At 36.8% G+C, this 24,256-nt stretch overlaps 1 protein-coding gene across 2 annotated transcripts in view; it reads right to left on the bottom strand.

Moving 5' to 3' along the window:
* Positions 1–218: 218 nt before the first annotated feature.
* CDK12 (cyclin dependent kinase 12) overlaps positions 219–24,256 on the bottom strand; it is a 40,851-nt gene continuing 16,813 nt past the window's right edge. The window contains exons 6-14 of one of the 2 annotated variants that reach the window (XM_068976067.1): positions 22,568–22,757; positions 16,918–16,974; positions 16,439–16,540; positions 11,049–11,126; positions 9,867–9,983; positions 9,363–9,494; positions 7,787–7,998; positions 6,397–6,849; positions 219–2,488 (exon numbers count right to left, since the gene is read on the bottom strand). In XM_068976067.1, the coding sequence (XP_068832168.1) occupies positions 1,776–2,488; positions 6,397–6,849; positions 7,787–7,998; positions 9,363–9,494; positions 9,867–9,983; positions 11,049–11,126; positions 16,439–16,540; positions 16,918–16,974; positions 22,568–22,757 (2,054 nt within the window). In that variant the 3' untranslated portion in view covers positions 219–1,775. The remainder of the gene's footprint in view (positions 2,489–6,396; positions 6,850–7,786; positions 7,999–9,362; positions 9,495–9,866; positions 9,984–11,048; positions 11,127–16,438; positions 16,541–16,917; positions 16,975–22,567; positions 22,758–24,256) is intronic. The other variant, XM_068976068.1, reaches the window with a different exon arrangement.

The raw sequence follows: 24,256 nt of genomic DNA, 5'->3' as shown, positions 1-24,256 counted from the left end.
ATCTGCCTATTTCAGTAACAGGGGAAAATAGTCTTCATGTAAGTATCAGAAGAGGATTCTTCTTTCTTTACATTTTTTTTTTTATTAACGCATCTCTCTCTCACAAGTATTGTTTATTTTTTAATATATGAACTTGGCATTGAAACATAAAACTTTACTTGAGTTCTGTAAACTGTTCTCCAAGATGCTGAAACACATTTTGCCTTTTCTTTGTAAAGGGGGGCTAACCTACATTCCACAAGCATCTAGGTCTGTGCAGATAATTTCTATAAATGTGTATGTTTTAAAAACACATTATATGCTGGTACTCACACACAACTGGAAGCCAGAATGAGAAACCTCCCAGGTTATCCCACCCTGAAAGTCTTCCCCTCTTTCATTTTCTGATAATAAAGCAAAATTCTTGCTATGAAGTTATAATTTAACCCCTTTTACCAAAACCAAATCTCTCTAGAGGAAAATCTTTAAAAGAATTGACAGGATATTCATGCTGATATGTGTGTATGTCAATACTGTTCTTTCTTATGGGATACTCTTTTAAAATTACTTTTTTTAAAAAAGGTCTCAGGTAGTGATATATCTTCAGAAAAATATTCACCCTATACTAAGTTACATTTCCATGTATTTTCAGGATGTATTTTTTTTCCTCTTTGACAATATTACAATGCTCTGTTTCAAAGGTTTTTTTTTTACATAAAAAAATATGTGTAAACAGTATGCTAACTGATGTTACTAACCCTCCAGGTATGGAGGGATCATCTCTAACCCTACCTCAGCAGCAATGTCCTAGGCTGTTCGCATCTACAAATCAACTTCACCATCAGAACATGGTTTAAAAAAAAAAATTTAGAATTGAAGATTTACAGAGAACAATATAGGAGTTTGAATTTCCTTTCCTTTATTTCAAAAAAAGTAAAGAATTATCCCAGGTTCTTGGGCATCTCAACAATTAATTTTTTTTCCAAACAAATGCCTCAAAAAGAGAGCGATAGAGAGAAAGAGAAAGTCTATAAAGATGGGATAAAAAAGGTAAAGAGATGGGATAAAGTCTACCTACTTGCCCAAGAATGCCACTTTCTACAACCTGCTTCATGTGCAGGGAGGGGGGTGGGGGCATGTCTTATCTCAAAGTGGAGCAAACTTTAAGAACGAGCAATTTATTTGGAAAAAAGGTATGTTCAAGATGCTCAATGGGTAAAAAAAGAGTTCACTTGAAAGCAAAAATGTGAGATGGTGGAGAGGAAGGAAACATTTATTTAAACCAGCCAGTCACTCTGTTTCCCTTAAAGCAAAAGCCTAAGAGCAGCTCAAATTCTGTGACCACTATTCTCTTAAAAAATAAAAAAACAAAAAGGAAAGAAACCAAAAAACCTAAATTCAAAAGAAACCATTAAAAAAAAAAACTTTAAGAACCTCTCCTGAGCCATCTCAAAATTGAAACTGTTTCCTTCTTCTGCTCAAGAAGTGCAGGAAATGAACTAATTAAACATTTACTTTTCAATTTAATGACCCTCTCCATATTCTCTACTTGTATTTACTAGGTAGAGTTGAAGTAAATATTCTGACTATATCCCATCCAGGAGGAACTGGTGCCAATATCACTATTTTATAAGTCGCTTGCTAGGAGCAAGTGAGCAAGGAATACAACAGATAGCTTTGCAATAGCCAAATGCAGATGATTACCTCGCTCTGGCAAATTATTTCATTAAAGGTTCAGAGGACTGGATGGAAGAATGGATAGGGAAAGGATCTTTCAGGACTCTGAAGTCTCTAGGTTAGTAAGGAACTCCTCTCCCTCTTCCCCCTCTTGGAGGGACTCTCGTAGGCCCCCGATACACTTTGCCATAAGCAGAAGACTGAGCTGAGGACCCCCAGTTAAGGCTTGCTCCTGAGCTGCTGGTCCCAGTGGTTCCTGGCCCCAGCTCCCCATAGTTTTGCAGTTTGGTCTCTGCATGTACCACAGAGTTGCTGCTTCCCTCAGCCTTCAGGAATGGTTGCCCGACCACTGAGTGTAATGCTAAGGGGACCCTGGCAAAACGGAGGTCCTGGTCCCCTGGGAACTGCACTGACCCTGTGCCCTGGTAACTGCTGGACTCCCCAAGGTGGCTCACAGAGCCCGAGAAGGTCCTGTTCTTCACCAGGGTCTGGGCCAAAGATTCTGTCAAGGCTGGACCAGAGTTGCGTTCATCAGTGTCAGTGGCACTGAACCCTGTTTCAGGCCCGTCAGTGTTTCCGTAAGTCCTGTTAGGATGGGGTCGGGTGGAGTAATCCATTGATCTCAAGGCCTGGTGCTCATGTGGCAGGTGGCCAGGAGGCTCTGCTTCAGGCTGGGATAAAAGTTGCAGCAAGGCGGCTGTCACGGCTGGGTTCAACTCCTGGGGGGCGCTGGAAAGATCGCCTTCAACCAGAGGGGGTGGAGGTGGCGGCGGTGGAGGTCCGGGGGGCTCAGGGGGCCTCTTCTCTGGTGGAAGAATGTGAGGAGGACATGCTGTGGAAGGGTTACTTCTTTTAAACACCATCTTAAAAATCACATGTGATTATAAACACAAACACACACACACACACTGCCCAACATAAACAAATATCAATACAAGTAACCAAATATATATATAAAGCAAAAAACCTTGGGATCAGGAAATCGCAATTTATAAATAAAATCAAGCGATTAAAAGTAAAACAGTTGCATTTTGGATCTAACAGCTGGTGTTAAAATCATGTATTTCAAACGATTGTCCTGATTTTTGTCTGAGATCTCCTCCATTTCCTTCCTTAAGGAACTGTTCTAATATGTAGGCTGTTGGTAGCCTCCCCACCCCTTTTTGCTGTTGGATCAAAACATTAATGAAAATAAAGTAGAAAGAAGGAAGATGAGAGGAACAATACATATGCTGTGGTCACATATCTAGGACATAATCTTGCTGTACAACAGGAAACTTTGTATGGACTTAGCTAACACATTTTACAGAATGTTTGATGATATCAGGTTAACACGTAAAATAAAGCTAGAAGAATATACAGGTGAGATGAAATTGGTAAAAACCTTTCATTACCATCATGTATACATATACACTTGCTTCTCCCAGTTTGAGCTCCTTCTGCCCATAATCACAGTCTGAGGAAAACCACCGTACTGTCATTCAGCTTCCTATGTTACAGTAATTATAAAAAGTCACTACAGCAATGTCATGCAGAATGGGCTGTTGATAAACATTTGTTTATCTTGGAGACAGTGAGAAGAATATTTAGAAATGTATTGAACTAATACTATACTCTATCTTTCCAAAGGTCTTACTAGAATCATTCCTTAGACATTTTGTTACCCACAACTGGATTAATTTGCCTAACCATGGCAATCATTGTCTGATAATGAACTCCTGCCAAGGCAAGAGACTAGAAATGTAAAATGGTGTGAGTTTGAGGACACACAAAACCAAGTAGTCAGAAGCATGCCTTTAGAGTTGGGAGTTACCTTGCTGAAGAAAAAACTGTTTTGGGATATCTTTCAAATGACTGATTTTTCTGTTCCCTAATGAAGCATATTTTTAAATGTTCATATAATCAATTCTTTATTATGAGACAGTGATATAAAGTCATTACTCAGGCAAGCCAAAAGTAGTTTTTATAATTATAACAATTAGGTATTTTGGTAGCATATATACCACAATTCTATTCTGCAAAAACAATCAGTAAAGTAAGCATACCCTTAGTGGGCAGATGAAAGTATGCTGAAAATACTACAAAACTGTTGAGCAGTGGAGGATAAGGTCAGGTGCTATACGTAAATACAATTAGGGTGACCAAGAGTCCCAATTGCCTGAGACTGAAGAAGGTTCCCAGGTTTAAAACTTTTGGTTTTAAAACCAGGACAGTACAAGGACAAGTTGATCATCCTATATACAGTACCCACTCAATTTTTTGTTAACAGACTGGCTGGCTGACTAGATGGTAGAGAAAGCTAAATTAAAGGATGAAAAATTAGCTATAGAAAACTCACAACTTGAAAAGTAGACATCCAAAAACAGGAGAGCTAACTGGACTACAAATATCTATAGATTTCAGAGTTTTTCACTATCAACACTACACATCTCACTACATAAGAACATCACAGTACCAGTTATTTTAAAAAGTATTTTTGGTCTATACATGAAATGGAACACCAGTTTTTTTGTTTTTTGTTTTTTTTTAATACTAAGGGCAAACAACTTTAAAAATGCCTAACTGCAAAAATGGACAAAGCTAAACTTATTTTCTTCCATCTATACTACATTTCATATTTAAACTTTGCCTTTCATACAAATAGTTTTAGTTGTATTTCAATAGAACTAATTCTTGAGCTCACATTCTTTCACATTTATGAGAGGATGAAAACTATTTCAAAATAGCAAAGGCAGACTGGTTGCAAAGAACTATTAAAGGCTAATAAAACATCTTAAGAATTAAAAATAAAGATCACATTAAAAAAAACATAGTTATAAGATTTAAAGTGTTAACAATATTGCCAACCCTTAACAGTCTGTACCAGTGGTGAGAGGGATTAATGAAATATACAAATAACTGAAAATTTCACTTTAGTAATTAGATTCAACCATAACCATTTCTCAACAAGTACAGAATAGCTAAGTGAAGTGAAGTCGCTCAGTCGTGTCCGACTCTGTGACCCCATGGACTGTAGCCCACCAGGCTTCTCCGTCCGTGGGATTTTCCAGGCAAGAATACTGGAGTGGGTTACCATTTCCTTCTCCACAGAATAGCTAAATAGTAGCCAAAGTGATAGATTTTTACTTTCTCTGGCTAACTCAGTCTGCCCTCTGGTGGAAGTGCTGATGAACAGCAAAACAGCCACATAAGAGGTAGCAGGATCAAGATAGAGGCACAGGAGAGTCACCAACTGGATAATCCAGAAGTGAATGGAATAATTAGGGATGGCATTTTTACTCTCCTCTGAAAAGTGAATCCAGTAATTTCTGGCCATGAGCTAGGCCTAAACTTTAGTTCATTTTCACCATTTGGCTGATAAGCTTGTTGACTTAATTACTGGGCGAATTTCTTTCAATCACTATGCCATTTAACTTGAATAACTTCTTTCAGTTATTGATCATAATTTTTTTTTTTTGGTTGGTGAGGGGGTGGGTGGTGGTACAAGGGAGGAGAGTATGAGAGATGAGACAAACACACCTGCTTTAATTCTAGATTGGCTTTCTCTGTTATTCCACATCCCAGAGTCTCTTAGAAACTATTGGAATTGTTATGACAAAATAGCAAAGTGAATTAAGAAACACATTCATTAAGAAAGTACAGGAATTCTAGTTCTGCCTCTGCCAATAATATGGTGACAGTAGTGGGACCATAGATAGGCTTATTTAAATTCCCTAGATTGCAGTTTCCTTATCCACAAAGAGGGTAATTTATTTGTTACCTTTTTTTTAAAACTTAACATACAATAACTTATTTGATCCTGTACCAGTGGAAATAAGGCATATACTCTGCACCAACCAATTTGAAATGTGAATGCAACACTCTAAAAATTGAAGGTTAGTGTACTCCAACAGCCCTTGTACATCTTCTCCTTTCCCCAATTCATGGGGTCTTCATGGACAGCAAAAATTTCCAAGGAGTTGAAAGCACTTACAAATAAGTAAAGATTTTAGAAATAAAGACTGTGAATCAGAATTGACTAGAAAATTTAAACTTCTTTTCCCTCTAATAAATTGCATGCTGTGCTTATGTAAGATCAAGTTATACATATTTCCTTTTTTCGATTTTAAAAAAATAATAGTGTTCAGTTCCTAATCTGGGGTCCATTCACTTATCCTTCAGGAACACAGATTTAAAGAAATCATTTTTATATGCTATTTTTTGGAAAGGAAATGTACGGTGTTAATTATCTGCTTAGAAATCTTCTCAAATCATTCTTTGGGAGATTAACAATGATATTTTATTAGGGCTTTCTTGACTGTATGTTTCCAGGAACTCAGTACCTAGCATCCACTGTTCTAGAGTACAAGTGGCTATTTGTACAATCTGATAATGATTTGCTTGGAAGGCAGATTTTCAAGTGCTAGTACTAGTTGACCACCACACACACAGTGGTTCAAGATGCATCACTAGCTATGGCTGTGGTTTTCTTGTGTGAGAACACAGGGACTTTACTTACCTACTTCCTAGGAAATGGAAAAATGGAAAAACAATCAGTATACGAAAGGTGCTTTAAGAAGCTTTGAGACTTAAATAAAAGAAGTTGGGCAAGAAATACATCACTTGGTGCTATGTTCTTCTGTAGACTAAGTTACAGAAAAACTGAAACTGAGGCCACTGATGTGAAAAAGAAAACATTAGAGACTTTTAAGAGGATCAACAGCACCTGAGCTCAATGAGATTCATGACCGGTCTGTTTACCTGCTGCCTCCTCCTGTGGCATTGTGGGAGTTCTTCGGGGCCCCTGTGGCCCACTGTTCTTGTCACTGTTGCTTTCCTCCAGGTTGCCTGCTGGCTCCTGGGTTTTCATCAGTTGACTCAAAAGAACTGCCAACATATTCTGCATGTCAGCTGGTGTGCTTGAAGCTTCAGGGGTTGTCTGTTCTGCTGAAGGTTGGACCGCTGGGGCAGGGGCTATCTCCTTCAAAGATTCCTCTGGGGCTGTGGGCTCTGAGTCCTGCTGTTGGGAAGTGGCAGCCGTTAGGGCACTGATGGATTGGTTCAGGGCCTCCAGCTGCTGTTGCATCTCTGGGTTGGAGTGGATGTTAAGCAGCTGCGCCATCTGAGGAATGCTCAGGTCCGTTTGGCTCTGCAGCAGGTTCAGTAACACTGCCAATTCACTTTGATTCAACTGCTGTGTGATATCACCGAGGCCTGTGGAGAGACAGTGGAACCAATATAAGAGGATGAGGCAAGGCAAGGCAAGGACCTTTGCTGTCTTCAACTGACAAGAGCAACTTACAATATCCAATGAATGAAGTTTCATTTTGAATATCTCATTTTTCATGCCTCCAATTGTGACACATTTGTTACTCTTTATATTTTCACTTAAAAATACAGGGACTAATTAAAATATCTCTGTATTGTGAGTACAAGTGACTTTATCTATATTCTTCAAGGTCAGTGATTTTCAGCCCTTACTGTACATCAGGAGAGATTTAAAATTCAGAAGCCTTAGGTCCTATCCCTAGAAATCTGGCAATTGTTCGGAGGTGTTTATGTTTAAAGCTTTTTAGATGATTATAATGTGTAGCCAGTGTTGAAAGCCACTGTTTTAAATAGACAATGAAGGAAAAGTGAGCCAAGGAAGGAAGTTGTAATTCAGAAAAAACAGTTGTACCACAGGAGAGCTACTTTGTTGCTTATAAAAATTCATTATTACACAGTTTTGGATATATTTAGATCAAATAACAGTCCACAGAACTAACTGCATTTAGCGACTGTGATTTAACATGATTAAATTCTAAGGTCTTATCAAATCTAACACAGACAGGGCTCTAATTATATGTTAGTGAGCCATGGGTAAACTAATCTTTAAATTCAGCTTACCTAATTCACTAATTTATGCCACACACTGAATTGAGATATTAGTTTTCAGGATAGGGAAATAATCTATTTTAAGTTTTCTAGACCACACGTATAAAACTGGGCTTATCTCCTTTTCCCCTTACATAATGAGGATACCAAACTCTCTACTAATTTTTCAGTGGCTAAAAATTAAAACACACGCACAGACACAAATCCTTACACTTGACCTTCAAAATCTGCCAAGTGCTTAATAAAAGCACAAAGGCTCCTTCCCAGCACTGACCTATTGCATCCCCAGCCCCAGGTTCCACCTTGCCAGGAGCAGGCTGAGGTGGTGCTGGGCTGCTGTTCTTTACAGGCTCAGCACTTGTCCCTGAGATAGTTTCTTTTCGAGAGGCTTTGGGTGGAGGTGGCTCTTCTACCAAAACACCACTTTGTCGCTGCCGTCGCCGTTTCTTACTCCATAATTCATGGCAATCCTGCCAGTGGGGGAGGCTGGAAAAAGACAAAAGGGGAAATGTGTGTGGGAATGTGCACTACTGAGCGAATGGAGGAACAAGAGATTAAAATGGGAAGGCAAAGAGCAAGGGGAAATGGAAAGGATAAAGAAAATATTAAAATAACCAGAAAAGTTAGTAAACAGCAGCAACGTAAATAGAATCACGGCATATGGTAGTCTGAAGAACTAAAGATCCAAATGCCCAAAGGATTTCTTTCTACAGTGAGAAATGAAGATCTTGCTAATAACAGAGACACACCTGCTCTATAAAAATGTCCATATTCCAGTCAAATGGTTAAGTTTCATAACTGTTTGTGCTTAGCATAACAAAAATTAAGGAGACTTTTTTTTTCTTGGTCAAATTTTAATAGGGAATAAACAGAACAAAGGTGACTGCCTTCTTAATATTTACAAAAAGCCCAGGCAAGGTAGTAATTTAAATCTTGGAACCACATGAGCACACTGTAATTAAACCATCTCTGTGTAAAATCAGTTTTGTGTTACTTGGTCTCTAAGGACCAAAAAACTGGTTCTTTTTTCTTTCTGACCACTGAATTTCCATGACCGAATATTTTCATTTGTGAGGTTTAATACATTTCTGGACTTTCCAATACTCAATAAATTCCAGTAAGTTAAATCTTACCACAACACAGATTACCACAGCCAAAATTTCCAATTTTTGCTAAAAAGCTTACATACTTCAGCCACATTCAATGCATCAAAATTCAAACACAATAAATGAATTAAGATATTTCTTTGGATTATCAGATTTGTAGTTATTACCTGTTCATATACTAACATCTCATACATTTAAGATACAGTATTCCTATAAGAAAGAAATGCCCGTAAACTCGGACGTGAAAGTTATAATGCTGTCAGTGAAAGTCCAAAGGTTTCTATCAGAATGTGAGATGGGGAGTGTAGAACCTCTGAGGATCCCAAACAATAGAGAAAATTAATAAAATTCTGATAGAAGAAAGACACATTCAGAGACCATGTTTTCTATATAAAAATTCAGGACATATGGCCTGATAGATAAACTACTGGTTCGATCCCTGGTCAGAAAACTAGATCTCACATGCCACAACCAGGAGTTCTCATGCCACAACTAAAGATCCCACATGCCACAACTAAGACCTGGTGCAGCCAAACAAATAAATATTTTAAAAAATAAATACATAAAATTAGGACTGTTCTTGCACATATGGGGTAACATGATCATTGCAGATATAAGGAATTAAAAAAGATGAAATTGTTTAAAAACCTCTCTATTTGGTTGGCCACTGCAGCTTCTTTTTTAAAAAATCTATTATTTTTAGTTTCTCAGGTTTAGAGTCACTACAAGGCCACCACCACTTACTCTGGAGGATCCATTTTGCTGAGCTCAACATCTTTAAGGAAATCACTCTGTAGAGTCTGTTCAGCTGTACAACGTTTGCTAGGATCTAACGTCAGCATGTGGTCGAGTAAATCAAGTGCTGCTGAAGGAATGCTGTGGAAAGGAAGAGCAAAAGAACAAGTTCACAATGACTCCAGTTCTTAAGCCTGTAACTTTATGCCAAAGGTCTCTGAATTTCCAACTCCATGTAAAAACCATGGGAAGGGAGTTGGAACCTGGCTAAACAAGAAAGCAGATTTGCTTCTACACAGGATTCAAGAAATGCAATAGTACCACAGGTAGAAAACATGAAGCCTTGAATGCAAGACTATGATGAAACTCATAATGCTCAAAAATAAAATGTTTTCCTACAGTGTGTTGGCATAATAAACTGGGATAGCACTAATTCCCCAGGACAGGAAAAAGCTAAGTCCAAACAACAGCCAAACACATAAGCAAACAGATGTACGTATTTGTCAAACTCACAAAGAGAATTCTTCTCGTAGGCGCCTTCTATATTGCTTCTTCGGTTTCATTGTATTGAAGTAGGGCAGCTTGATAACATCAGGCCACACAGCTGGACAAGGGCTACCACAGAGTCGACTGAAAACAAAGCAAAAAGCAAGAACAAGGAATTGAGTGAGCATTATAAATTTTAGCAATTCTAGAAGCAGAAATGATTACCTGCTCAGGTATGGGGGCTTTTGGCTTATTAAACTAAAAGGCATGCAGAGAGGTAAAACCTGACCTCACTGCTTTAAGGACAGAGGAGTTGGTTAAAAAATAGTAATGAGAAAATACTGGCACAATAGTCTAAAATGAATCACATATTCGGCTTTGTAAAACATGTTCTTAATGTCCCACATACATTTTCATTACCAGTTTTGTTCTGTTCAGTTAGCATTAATTTCAAAGAGCTGAACTGGTCCTATAACATCCTTGTTGAACTAGCAGAGGAGAGCTTAAGACTGGAATTCTAATGGAAAACTGAGTTTACTGCATAACACATAATGGGTTATACACTACCTTTTAAAAAAAGTGTATCTTAGCTTGTCATATTCTTCTCTTTAATCTTATTGCAAAACAAAACAAAAAAACAAAATTCAAATTCCATCCCAATCCCAGACCTTACCCAAACCCTCTATTAAAGGCTCTTTTTTATAACTATCTGTTTACATGATGCATCACTTACTAAACTCTGAGTTCTTTGAAGGCAGGGACCTATTTCTGAATCCTAAAGTTAAACAGTGATAGGAATTTGTTAGAGAATAGGCTCAATGAATGTTTGCCGAATAAAGTTGATCTTAATCTAACCTAAATAAGAATAAACAACTACTCTGAAAACAGCATGCTTTTACATGAAGAACTAATAAAAACTATGCAAATTAAGTAACTGAAATACAGTTACTTATATATATAAGTATGTATGTGTGTGTGTGTGTGTGTGTGTATATATATATATATATATATACACATACATACATATACATACATACACACTTTTTGTATACAGCCCATGACAAAATATATGGTAAACCTGACTGAAGAGAAACTTACTTGGACATAAGGAGCATAAAATCATTTAGTAGAATGAATGAAAAGTATTAGAAATTAGAGGATGAGATTACTGATCAACCTTGGGCACTCAGAGCACATACACAGCTATACCTGATCAGTTCTAGCTGAGCCAGTTCCAGATTGGCTTGAAAAATAGGCTTCTTTGTGAATAGTTCCCCAAGAATGCACCTAGAAAGAATAAAATTGAGAGGTCAGAAGAGAAATCCCTGGAGCTTATTTAAAGTGTATTTCAATAAACTTTTATAGTGTATCAGGTTGCATCTAATATACTAAAAAAGCCCAAAACTAAGGGCCTGACTTTCATAAAAGAAAATAATTCTTATGGTGAAAATAATATTAAAGATTAAGATTTGCTGGTAGATCAAATTTTTGCCACCTATAAAAGACAGTCTATAAGTAGAAACAAGAAGTCAAGGGACTTTCCTGGTAGTCCAGTGGTTAAGACTCTGTGCTTCCAATGTAGGGGGCATGTGCTTAATCCCTGGTGGGGGAACTAAGATCCTATGTGTCACATAATGTGGTAAAAAAATAAAGAAAAAAGGAGTCAAGAGTCCTTTTTCTACCAATTCCACTGTAAATTTAAGGAAATAGCTAAACACTAAAAAACTCCTCACTTCAATTTTACAAAGATGCTGAGCAATTCCAATAAGAATAATATTAGCCTTTTTCTTCATCTGCTCTGCAGAATGGGCACTATATACAGCCCTCTTGACATTATATTTGTAAAGTTCATTGTCATCAGTTAGAATCAGTTTCAACAGGACTTTCAAATATGCTTAAATTCTTTCACCATTTTGAAAAGGCCTTTCAAAACTATATTGACATATTTACACAGTCTCCAAGTATCTCTCGATAAATTATTTACTAATTATAAAAGGAAAACTAGTAACTATTTAGTAGTAAAGAAAACAACACCTTAGCTAAGTGACCAAAGCAACATCGCCAGAAAAAGGTAAGCAGGGTTCATGTGAGTACAAATGTAATACCGTAAAAAGAACACTTCTGAAATATGAAAGAATGAAATTCTGCCATCTGCAACATGGATGGACCTAGAGGGTATTATGCTTAAGTGAAATAATTCAGACAAATACAGTATATTACCATTTATATGTATAATCTAAAAAATAAAACGAATGAAAGAATGTAACAAAGAAGAAACAAACTCACAGATATAGGGAAAAAACTAATGATTACCAGTGGGGAGAAGAAACTGGAAAAGAGCAATCTAGGGGTAGGAGACTATGTATAAAATAAATAAGCTACAAGGACAGGAATACAGTCAATATTTTACAGTAACTTGAAATGGAATATAATCTACAAAAATTCTGAATCATTATGTTGTATACCTGCAACTAATATTTTAAATTAACAAAACTTAAATTTCAGCCAAAATCAAAACCGAAAAAAAGCCAAGTAACTGTTCCAGATTAAGAATGAAAACTAAATGTAATATGTGCTACTAAACTGGATCCTCTATTACATGAGGTATCGTTGCCAGGACATTATGAGCGTACTGACAAAATTAGTGTGTGAATATACAGAACTACTGGAGAAGGAAATGGCAACCCATTCCAGTGTTCTTCCCTGGGAAATACCATGGACAGAGGAGCCTGGCGGGCTACAGTCTGTGGGGTCACAAGAGTTAGACATGCTTTAGCAACTACACCACCACCACTACCATATAAAATTACTTTCAAATGGTTCTGGAAAAAAAAATATATATATAGTACACATATACAAACATACATTTTATTCTATGAATATACTGTATGTTATATTACATATAAGTACATATATATATTATATATACATACAACACACACACATATATAGGTATAAAATATATGAATATAAAAGAAATGTAGGGCTTCCCTGGTGGCTCAGTGGCAAAAAAATCTGCCTGCTGATCAACGCAGGAGTCACAGGTTCAATTTCTGATCTGAGAAGATCCCACATGCTGCAGAGCAACTAAGCCTTTGCACCACAATCACTGACACTGTGCTCTAGAGTCTGGGAGCCGCAAGTACTGAAGCCCATTAGAAACCACCACGATGAGAAGCCTGAGCACTGCACTAGAGACTAGCCCCCGCTAGTCCCAACTAGAGAAAAGCCCATGCACCAATAAGTCCCAGCACAGCCAAAAATAAATAAATAAAATTATTTAAAGAAGGAAATGTGGCAAGTTAAAAATCAGTAAAACTAACATAAATAATCTTAAAATAATTATGTTGAGTAAAAGCTGCCAATGTGAAAAAAGAACATGTACATTATGCTTCTGTTTACCACAAAATTCTAGAAATATAAATCAATCTAAAGAGCGAGCAGAAGAGTGGGTGTGGGGAATGGGATGATGTGGACAGTAAAGAGGGACTACAAAGGAACACACGGATAATTTTGCAGCACATTACTTTGGTTGTGGTGATGGTTTTACCAATGTCAAAACTTAAATTATACACGTTAAATATATGCAGTTTATTATAAATCTCAATTGAAAGGTTAAAAAAAATAGTAAATCTGAATAAAGACTATACTAACATTCTTTGTACTATCCTAGTATCTTTTCTAATTATTTCAAAATAAATTTAAAACATGAAAAAAATTACATCAATACTCTATACTTTTTTATACCTGAAATATTTTTTTCAAAATGTGAGGAAAGAAAAAAAAAAAAAAGGACAACAAATCTCTTTTCTGGCCTGTGTTCTGAAATGAGATTTATTTACAAATACTTCTGAAACCAGTGTTTACAGTCAGCCCTCCATATCTGTAGGTACCATATCCACAGATTAAACCAACCATGAACTGAAAATATTCAGAAAATAAATTCCAGAAAGTTTCAAAAAATCAAAACTTAAATTTGCCACGCTGGCAACTATTGGAGCATTTACAGTGTTTAGGTATTATAAGTAATCAGAGATTATTGAAAATACAGTGGAGGATATGTGGGAGGCTGTGTGTAGGCTATATGTAAATACTACACTATTTAATATAACACACTTGAGCATCCCCAGGATTTTGTGTGCAGGGGGTCCTAGAACCAACCCTGCTGTGGGCACGGAGGGATGACTATAATACAGTTTAACTTTGAAATTCTTTAGCTTGACAAAATTTGAGAAAGCAAACAAATGTAGCTTTTAAAGTTATCAGCAACTTTCTTTAAGCATTTGTTAACCTCAAATTCTTACTTCCAATAATTTCTCAAACCTTATCCAGAGAAAAAAAGCATAAGCAAAATTTGTTTCTAATATTAACTGCCAAATCAAATTCCAAATACAGTGTTATCACAACAGGTAAAATAAAACACAGAAAGAACAACCCTGCTGAGTTTACAGACTCTAGGTACAATGTGTTGTACTAGTCTGTGTGGTTTCTCCCTTGATTTTCACCCTGAACTGCTCTGCTCCATCGATTAATTCTGCCAAGAACATCCCACAAAAACATCTTCAGAGAGACTACCACAATCAACAAAGTATTAAGTGCACATCAAAAGTCAAGCAAAATCTCAGTTCAATGAGTCACTGAGCTTTTAAAGAAAGCATAATTTTCTACAATTTTAATTTGCAACTGTGTTTTTGTGTTTTCAGTTTCTAGTCCTTCAGTGAGGAAGACATTGTTATGTAATCAACACTTGGCTACTGCACTGAGGTGGTAGATTGCACAGAAATACCAACAGAGCTATGAACTTTCCCTGTGCATCTTAATGGGGCGTTAACTTTACAGCCTAGCTGTGACAATTTAAAAGCTAATACTGTTAAAGCAAATAGTCCAGAACACAAACACACCCAGCTTGAGTCAGTAAAATTTAACTAAAGCTTCATTTGAGTTGGGTAGGCTACTACAGAAATTAAGCTCTTTCTCCATCACCCTTTTCAATTTTGAAATAAAAGCCCCGTAGTTCTCCTTTGAACGAATGACATTAATAGAGGAGAGAAAGAATGGAAAAAAGTGGTATGCTCCCTGTTTAGTATATGTGTCAGAATCCTAAAGTATGGAGGTCAAGGTCAGTGTGCATAAATAATACAGCTTAAGAAACAATTAACTAACATGACCCATTTAAAATGTCTATGCCCCTAACATACAAACTGTGGTCTCTAAATATAATTTTCTACTAAAAGGACACCTTAAGAGAAATGGCCAATTCCAGGTCTGTGGCAGGAAATGAACTAGATGAGACTAGAACCAGAAAACAATAGAGGCTATCAATTCCACTATGGTTGAGTCAAAAGGTCCCAAGAATTAACCTGAATAAACTCCCAATGACTGAAGTCTAGACAGTTTGAAGAGGAATAAGGATGATAACTCTAATGAATTAAAACATGTCAAATATGTTTAAATCCATGAGTTCCTAATGACACTAAAACCCAAACCCCAAACAACCTCTTCTTTGGTCATCTTTGGAGGATAACAGTAAGCTACCTTATTATTTTGAGAACTAGTAAATAAAATGAAAGATTTAAACCGTTAATAAAACCCTTTAAAAAACTTTTTTTTTGGCCCCACCCAGGTGGCTTGTGGAATTTCAGCTCCCCGACTTGGGGCTGAACGCATGCTCTCACCAGTGAAAATGTGGAGTCTTAACCACTGGACTGCCAGGTAACTTCCTAATTAAGCCTTTTCAATATCATTTGTACCCAAGGTTAGCCAAATAGATAACCTTTCTTTATTCCAAGAAAGAATGAAATGATTAGAATATCATACCACAAAAATCCCAAATGAATTGATGGATGCAGACCACTAATAGCTAACAACACTTCCAAACGAGACAATTATATATTATTACATAAAGTGGTGTGTGTACATGTAACTCCACTCCAATAGGGATGAATATTTTATTAGACATTGTTTAGAACTGCCTGTGTAAGAGGATAATAAAAGTTGACTAATTTGCAATGAATTTTTAAAAATTGTTTTTAAATTTTCTACAGATAATGCACCCAGTTATTGCCTGTACTCTGGACAAGAGGCTCCCACCGCTTTCTACCCCCAACTAGGATATACAAGTAACTATGTGATCTGTCAGAAGTATATAAAACCACCTGTAAAATAGTTTCAGGGTCAGTGGGTATTGGGAATCAGACCTGCACTCACCTACAATTTATAGGAAATAAAAATAGAGAACTATGCAAAAAAAATCACCATGAAGATGCAATAATCAGCAAAGTCTAGATGGTGAGAAACTCTATAGGACAAGTAAACCAATTTCTTCTAAAAAAAAAAATTATAAGGAGGGGGGACCTAAGAGAGATGGAGGGGGAATCTATAATTAAAAGATGAGATATCAATTGCAGTCTATGAATCTTATTTGAAACTATGTGTCTGATATTAAGAAATATTTCACAGATTTCTTTGAACTCTGGCTAAAAGTTGATCCCTATCCTTCTGAACTTAAAGAAGAGCTGCAAAAAAACAAATGGAGAGATAAAACACGATACAAGTTCATCAGTATGTGAGTTACAAACAAAAGATGAAAGGAATCTTACCCACAGCTCCAAACATCTATCGCTGGTGTATAACGCTCCTCTCCCAGCAGAAGTTCTGGAGGTCGGTACCACAGAGTAATAACTTTGTTTGTATAAGGACGGCTGAAAAGTAAAATACAACCATGACATAAATTTATAATGGTTTCTGATGAAAAATACTTATATAATTAAATGCAAATTAAAACAGCTGTCAATTGGAGATGGGATCATCAAAACAGCTCCATAGCAACCCAACAGTTCAAAAGTAAACTGGACAGAAGATGATGAAGAAATAACTTCCATTCCAATTTGGGTTGATTTATTTCAGTCTAAAGCAGGTTCAAGAATTCAGAAAGAATTAAGTGTCTGAAATCTAGGTGGTAACACATTTAGAAAATTATGGAACTCTTCAGTTACTGCAATTTACAGAATACTAGCATATCCAAGAATAAAAAGGACTTTTTCCTATTTCCCATATGTAATTTTGATGAATGACTCACCTCTCTTCAGAATTATAGAGCCGAGCAAGTCCAAAATCTGCTAGTTTGATCTGACCACTGTAAAACAAAAATAATTATTTTCATAAGTAACAACAGGAGCTTCCAAATTACACTTAAAAAGTCAAGTGCTGGAACTTCCCTGACAGTCCAGCAGTTAAGACTCGGAGTTTCTGCTTCAGAGGGCACAGGTTCAATTCCTCATCGGGGAACTAAGATCCCACATGCAACAAGATGAGACCAAAAATATAAAAGTTAAGTGCTAATTTAGGAGTTAAAGGAATTACAAAAATGAATTTTAACCTTTTAGTTCTGCTCTTAATGGTAACTCTCCCAGATTAAGTTTCTTTGACCACACCACTCCGCAAAGCCTAAGGGAGTTTTTTTTAAGACTACTATTATGTTTTTGGATTTGATTCCTTAACTAAATATTTCTTTTACTTCTTGGCAAACAAAAGTGACTAGAGCCTGCTAGATTAAATACTTACGGTTGGGAAAAAATTGAATGGGCTATTTCAGATTAAGGGAGATTTAAGAGGCCTAACAACTAAATCTAATTCATAATCCCTGATTGATTCTGGTTTGAACAAATTAGCTCCACAAAAGACTGTTTTTTTATTCTGGCCACGCCATGGGGCTTGCTGGATCTTAGTTCCCCGACCAGGGACTGAATCTGGGCAACAACAGCAAAAGTGCCAAGTCCTAACCACTGGACTTCCAGGAAATCCCTACAAAAGATATTTTTGACATAACTGAAAAAATATAAAATATGGACTGTTAGAAAATAATATATAATAATTTTGTCAGAGATTTAGAGTCAAACATCCTGATGTAATTTACTTTAAAATAAGTAAGGCAGAAAAGCAAGGGAGCAACTACAGCAAAATGTTAATTGTTATATAATGTTAATGTTAAAGAGACCACATCCATGTTTCACTCTGCTAAATATCCTTCCTTTGACATTGAATCAAGTAATATTTTAATAAAATGCAACACAAAATTCTGGGAAACTATTTAAACTATAATTAACTATTGGATTAATCATACCTATCTCAATTTTTGTGTACAGTTTGTGTTACCTCTTGGGGAATGAAAAGCCAGTTGACTTTTTTTAAAGGACTGGGGATATCTCAGGTGTTTGATAGCTCAGATCTAGCAGAAAAATGAGATAGAAGAGGGGGGAAAAGGCTATTCTATGAGGTGCTCCTCAAAATCTGAGCAATAGGACAAAATATTAAAGCCAGGTAACTACTACCAACAAAATTTTACATTAAATCAACTCAACATTCCTAGTAAAGATTATGGGCACCTTACCCACTTGTCCCATACCTCATCACATTTTAAGTTCAATTTATAAGCAATTTTTGAGAAAAGCAAAAAGGAAAGACATAGCTGTCTTGACTCCTATATTGAGACAAAAAGGGTTCCTCAAATTCCTTGGCATCCTTACTTTGACCCCAAGACTCAAGGGAAATTCTACTATGGTACGACTTAAAAGTTAAAATGGCAATAGAGGCACTTTCTCGGTGATCCAGTGGTTTAAGAATCAGCCTGCCAATGCAGGGAACACGGGTTTAATACTTGCTCTGGGATGATTCCATTTGCAGCAGAGCAACTAAGCCTGTCCACCACAACTACTAAGCCCACACTCCGCAACCAGAGAAGCCACCACAGTGAGAAGCCTGCACAGTGCAGCTAGACAGTAGCCACTGCACAGTGCAACTAGAGAAAGTCCAGGTGTAGCAACAAAGACCCAGTACAGCTAAATAAATGAATAAAATCAACAATTAATTAAATTTAAATAAATAAAAATTTTAAAAAGATGGTGGAAATGATAAAATATATTTTAAAAAAAGCAACAGATATATGGCTATGGAAAATTAGGCTAGACCTAAATATTACCAGAACCTAGTTTATTTCCTAATCCATCCCCACACCCTCTTACTCTCAGTAGATAACCTTTTTCACTGGAAACATGTCATCTGTTAGGTGGGAGCTATTTAACATTGTTTTACCTATACTTATTTACACCTCTAACCTTGTTTTCTCCCTTTCCTTCAATTACAGAAAAAATGTGTCAATCTCTTTTCCTGTTCAAGGATAATCCATACTACCACCTCTGGCTTTGATGCCATCTCCTCTAAAATCTCAATCCTTTAAATTACTTTGGTTCTTTCCTGAATCATCAACTTTCCCCTCTTTATTGACTTTCATTTTCCTTAGCATTTAAACATGCTCAAAGCTCTGCATCCTTCATAAAAAATTAACAAAAACAATTAAAGTCACAACTACAATCACCTTCCCACTAATTATGCTACCCACCCACTTACCCCACACTTTTACCACTCACCTTTTTTATTCTCTTCTTGGGTCCTAAAACCTATTTACATCATCTATAACCACTCATTCCTTAAACCTGCTAATTTTGCATTCATGATATTTCCTTATTTTCTTCTGATCTATCTGACCAGTTTCTCAGGTTTCATCTTCTCATATCTTTTCTATGCTTGGTAACTCCTGAATCTACACTGCTAGTTTGAAACTTGCATGTGATCATATGCCTACTTGGTATCACTACCCTGGATATATTATAGTACCCTGAATATATTATAGTATGGGGTTTCCCCTTTCACCTCATGCATCCTATTCTTCCTGTATTCCCTATATTGACCACTGTGCTGCCCATCTAGATAGTTTCTCAAGTGAGAAATCTTTGAGTACACTGATTGATTCCCCACCATTCACTCTCTCAAGTCTGCTGATCTACCAAGTCCATGCTGTCCATCCTCTACTAGCAATGCCTTGGTTAGTTTAAGTTCAGACCATTTCTTATGACATTTTTAATAAGTCTATGTGCCCCTAGTCCACACCCTATATAGGGACCATTCAGTGATTTTTCTAAAGCAGAAGACTAATTGGTCTCTCCTATAGCTAAAATAATTTGGTTTCATTTATAGTTGTGTAATTAAGATAAACATCACGAAGCCCAACCCCCCTCTCCTCCCTCTCTCATCAACTGTTTTCCCTTCTTCATCCAGCTGAGGACTCCTCTCTAAGCCATCTCACTCAAAAGTCTCCGTGTAGACACTGAATGGGCAAGAGCAGAGGCTGGTTGGATCAGACTAGACTATGAGACTCCTGCAGCCTGCTTAGAAAACTGAAAAGAAAATTCACTTTAGTCTAGAAGCTCACCAGCTTCCTGAACTTGGGAAGTTAGGGACAGAGAGGGGCTGGACCCACCAGAATGGACACCAAGCAGGACTGCAATTATTTCCTGGCCTGACACATCCCTCAACAGAAGAGCAAAAGGAACAGACGAAAGTATATTAAAACTATAGTCCAGAAAACTGAAAGATGATAACCATCATCATTAAAGTTTTTGATGCATTATTACTGTATATATAGCTGGTTTTTAAAGTGCAGCTTTAATAAGAATTGTGGTGGGTCACAGATATAGTGATAGAAAGGAATCTTTTAATATCACGTTTTATCTCATAAAGGTATTTAAGTATAAATAATAATTTTACAGTAATTTGGACAATTAATGAAATGCATTAATTATATAATTTGAAAACAAAAAATTAACCAGCACCTCTTAATGGCTGTCTCTTATAAATAAAATTTAAATTGGCTTCTTGCAACTGTCCAGCTTCATCTCGCCATTATGTGTTTCACTCTTCTTGCCCTAGCAATACTGACTCCTTTTTCAGTTTTTCAAACATGCTGTTATTTTCACATTTATGTGCTTTTGTAAATTTTGTGAATCTGTAAATGTGAATTTGTAAATTCAATCTCTTTTGCCTAGAAATGTAACCCTCTGTTGTCATTCTTTCTGGTAAATTCCTGTTCATTCCTTGAAATCACATCTTCCCAGATGCTCCCAAATCTGGGGGTAGGGGGAAGTTTAATAAATGTTTACAGAAATAAGCAATTTGTTCAGCTTCCCTACTAAATGCAACTCTCCAGGGACCAACCAACATGGGACTTTAGGTGCTAAAACCAGGACAGTCCTGGGCAACCCTGAAGAGTTGGCCACCCAACTCCACAAAGATAGGAAACATGTCATAGTCATTCTATATTCCCATCTATTAATAGATAATGTTTGTTAAACAGAACTGAACAGAAATATTTAATACAAAGGATGCATCGGACAAGTTCAGTTCAGTTCAGTCGCTCAGTTGTGTCCGACTCTTTGCGACCCCAGGAACTGCAGCACACCAGGCCTCCCGGTCCATCACCAACTCCTAGAGTTTACCCAAACTCATGTCCATTCAGTCGGTGATGCCATCCAACCATCTCATCCTCTGTCGTCCCCTTCTCCTCCTGCCCTCAATCTTTCCCAGCATCAAGGTCTTTTCATAGGAGTCAGCTCTTTGCATCAGGTGGCCAAAGTACTGGAGTTACAGCTTCAACATCAGTCCTTCCAATGAAAAGCCAGGACTGATCTCCTTTAGGATGGACTGGTTGGATCTCCTTGCATCAGACAAAGGTGGTTATGAACAGCCTAATTACCTACAGAACCAACACTGGCCTTATTTCAATGGTTCCAGACTTGCTTTTTATTCCTCAATATGTAGGGCTATTACTCAAGGCTACTGTGAGTAACAAAGGATATCACCAATTCACTTTAAGCAAATAGCCAAAGAGGAAGGAAGCAGATGATAAAAACTTCTGAAGGATTAACACTGTTCTTTACCAAATTCCTGTCTGCCTATACTATTAAAACCCAGGAGTAAGTGCTGGCAGTGGAGGAGAAAGGGACGACAGAGGATGAGATGGTGGGATGGCATCACCGACTCAATGGACATGAGTTTGGGTGAACTCTGGGAGTTGGTGACAGACAGGAAGGCCTGGCGTGCTGCAATTCATGGGGTTGCAAAGAGTCGGACATGACTGAGTGACTGAACTGAACTGAACTGAAGTGCTGGCAGAAAGGTCAGTCCCCAACTGCATCTGTGTTTACTCTGAAATTTGATAACTAAGAAAGTCTCAAAAGCAGCTATAAGAGCAGGTTTCTCTCAATGAAACAAAGGAGAATTTCTTTAACTCAATGTGTGTGCGAATCTGCCTAGGACCACAAAAGTATTAATAACTATGGCAAAAGCTCTCTGAATATTCCTGTAGGATGTGAGTGATTCTCTAAAATGTTTGCATTTAAAAAAACCTTTAAAAATAAAATAAAAAATACCTTTATAATCCTATCTCCTTTAGCTCCTTACCAAGACTGAGTCTGAGACTCTGCTGATAAAAGTATCCCATCACAAATTGTTCCTAAGGTACAGACATCAGATGTACATAAACACAAACACTGCATTATTGGGTCTATCTATAACTCTTTAATTAATTAGCTGAAACTAAGGGTGTCATGGATGGAGGAACCTGGTAGGCTGTAGTCCATGGGGTTGCTAAGAGTCGGACATGACTGAGTGACTTCACTTTGACTTTTCACTTTCAATGCATTGGAGAAGGAAATGGCAACCCACTCCAGTACTCTTGCCTACAGAATCCCAGGGATGGGGGAGCCTGGTGGGCTGCCGTCTATGGGGTCGCACAGAGTCGGACACGACTGAAGCGACTTAGCAACAGCAACAGCAGCAGAAGGGTGTCAGAAGAGAGGGAGAAAATGCTTAACCTCATATGGTTACTATGTTACCTGTTGTTCAGCAAAATGTTAGAACACTTAATATCCCGATGCAGGAAATTCTTTTTGTGACAGTAATCCAATCCTTCCATTAGCTGTTTCATGAATGACTTGATATGGTCCTCAGAAAAGTGCACCAAACCAGATTCCAGAAGTCCCATTAAGTCATGGTCCATATATTCAAATACAAGGTAAAAGGCTCCTACATAGGATGAAAGAAAAAATTTAGAAAAGAGAAAAAGGATGCTGAAATAACGATGCCTTAATTTTTATATAATTTTGGAGTTGACCATAAGCTCTCTAGAAAAAGATGTTTAATTCTATATATGAAAAAACGAAAACTCCAGCAATTGAGTAACTTGCCCATTTTAATAATAAATAACAAAGCTACTATTTGAATTAATCTTCTGACCTACAGTCTGGTGCTCTTTGGACTACTTACGTCTTGAAGGGGACAACTCCCCCAGTTAGGTTGTATAACTAGTCTTTTATGATCTAAATCAGTTGGCAAATTACAGACTGCTTGGGGAAAATCCCTTCTGTCTACTGCTGTAAATAAAAGTTTTATTTGTAACACACAACCATGCCCATTTGTTACACACTGTCTGAGACTACTTTTGTAGAAGTCTTTACAGAAGTGCTAACAGCACTCACATAATATGCCAGAGGTGCAGACTATTAATGAAATTTATAGTATTTAAGAATTGAAAGAAAAATGAATCATCCAATTCAACATCCTACATTTAAAAGTAGGTAAAAGGCTAAGAGAATTGTAAAAGATTTGAAATACACATTATCTTTACACTTTCAGCATGGTGCATGATAGAGGCAAATTCTGTAACATAAGAAACACTAGACCTTCTATCCGGTCTAAAATTCTTCTCTCAGTAACATAAAGGCATGGATTCTTAGTCTAGAGGGTAGGCTTCAAGGACTCTGAAATAGCATATAACATTTTAAATTTTTTTGAAGAATGAATCCATGAGCTATTTTAAAAGGTCCACAACTATCAAAAAGTTAACAACCACTGGATTAAAGGTATACCTTAGCTTTAGTTAAGCCCTCCTACAAAAAAAGAAAACTAAAATTGCAAAAGAGGAGTGGATAAAGGATACAAAGGGACAACTCAAGAAAGAGAAAAATAAGCAAAATTCATAGACAAGGGAAAAAACTGAAATGCAATCCAAAATAATGGTATCACTCATACTTCACCTCAGATGACAGTTTTTTAAAAAGATAAATTCAACATTATGGAGGATTAAGTGAGATGGGACTCACTGGTGGGACATAAACTATTATGCAATCTACAATTAAATATGAAAATTCCTTTCACCAAATAATTCTATTTCTAGGAAACTATATTAAGAAATAAATCAAAATGCAAAGATTTATGCAAAGATGCTCAATGCAGTGCTATTATAATATTTTTTTTAACTGACAACTAATTGCTCAACAAGGACTGGTGAAATTAAATTTGGATTCATTTATCTTCACGTATAGTCATTAAAACATGTTAATGATACAGGAAATTACTTATGACAAGTTATAAAACACTAAATACACCTTGATCTCAGTTATGTTAAAATAAATACAATATCTATGAAGTACCAGAAAGAAATATGCCAAAATATTAATACTATATAGTGATCTTCTATGGATGGTAGTATACTGGAAGGGAGTGGAGGAGAAGTGATTGCCATT

The sequence above is a fragment of the Capricornis sumatraensis genome, chromosome 8 (assembly GCF_032405125.1).
Source record: "Capricornis sumatraensis isolate serow.1 chromosome 8, serow.2, whole genome shotgun sequence".
Classification (NCBI taxonomy): domain Eukaryota; kingdom Metazoa; phylum Chordata; class Mammalia; order Artiodactyla; family Bovidae; genus Capricornis; species Capricornis sumatraensis.
The sequence above is the reverse complement of the archived record's forward strand: the minus strand, read 5'-3'. Positions and strand labels throughout refer to the sequence as shown.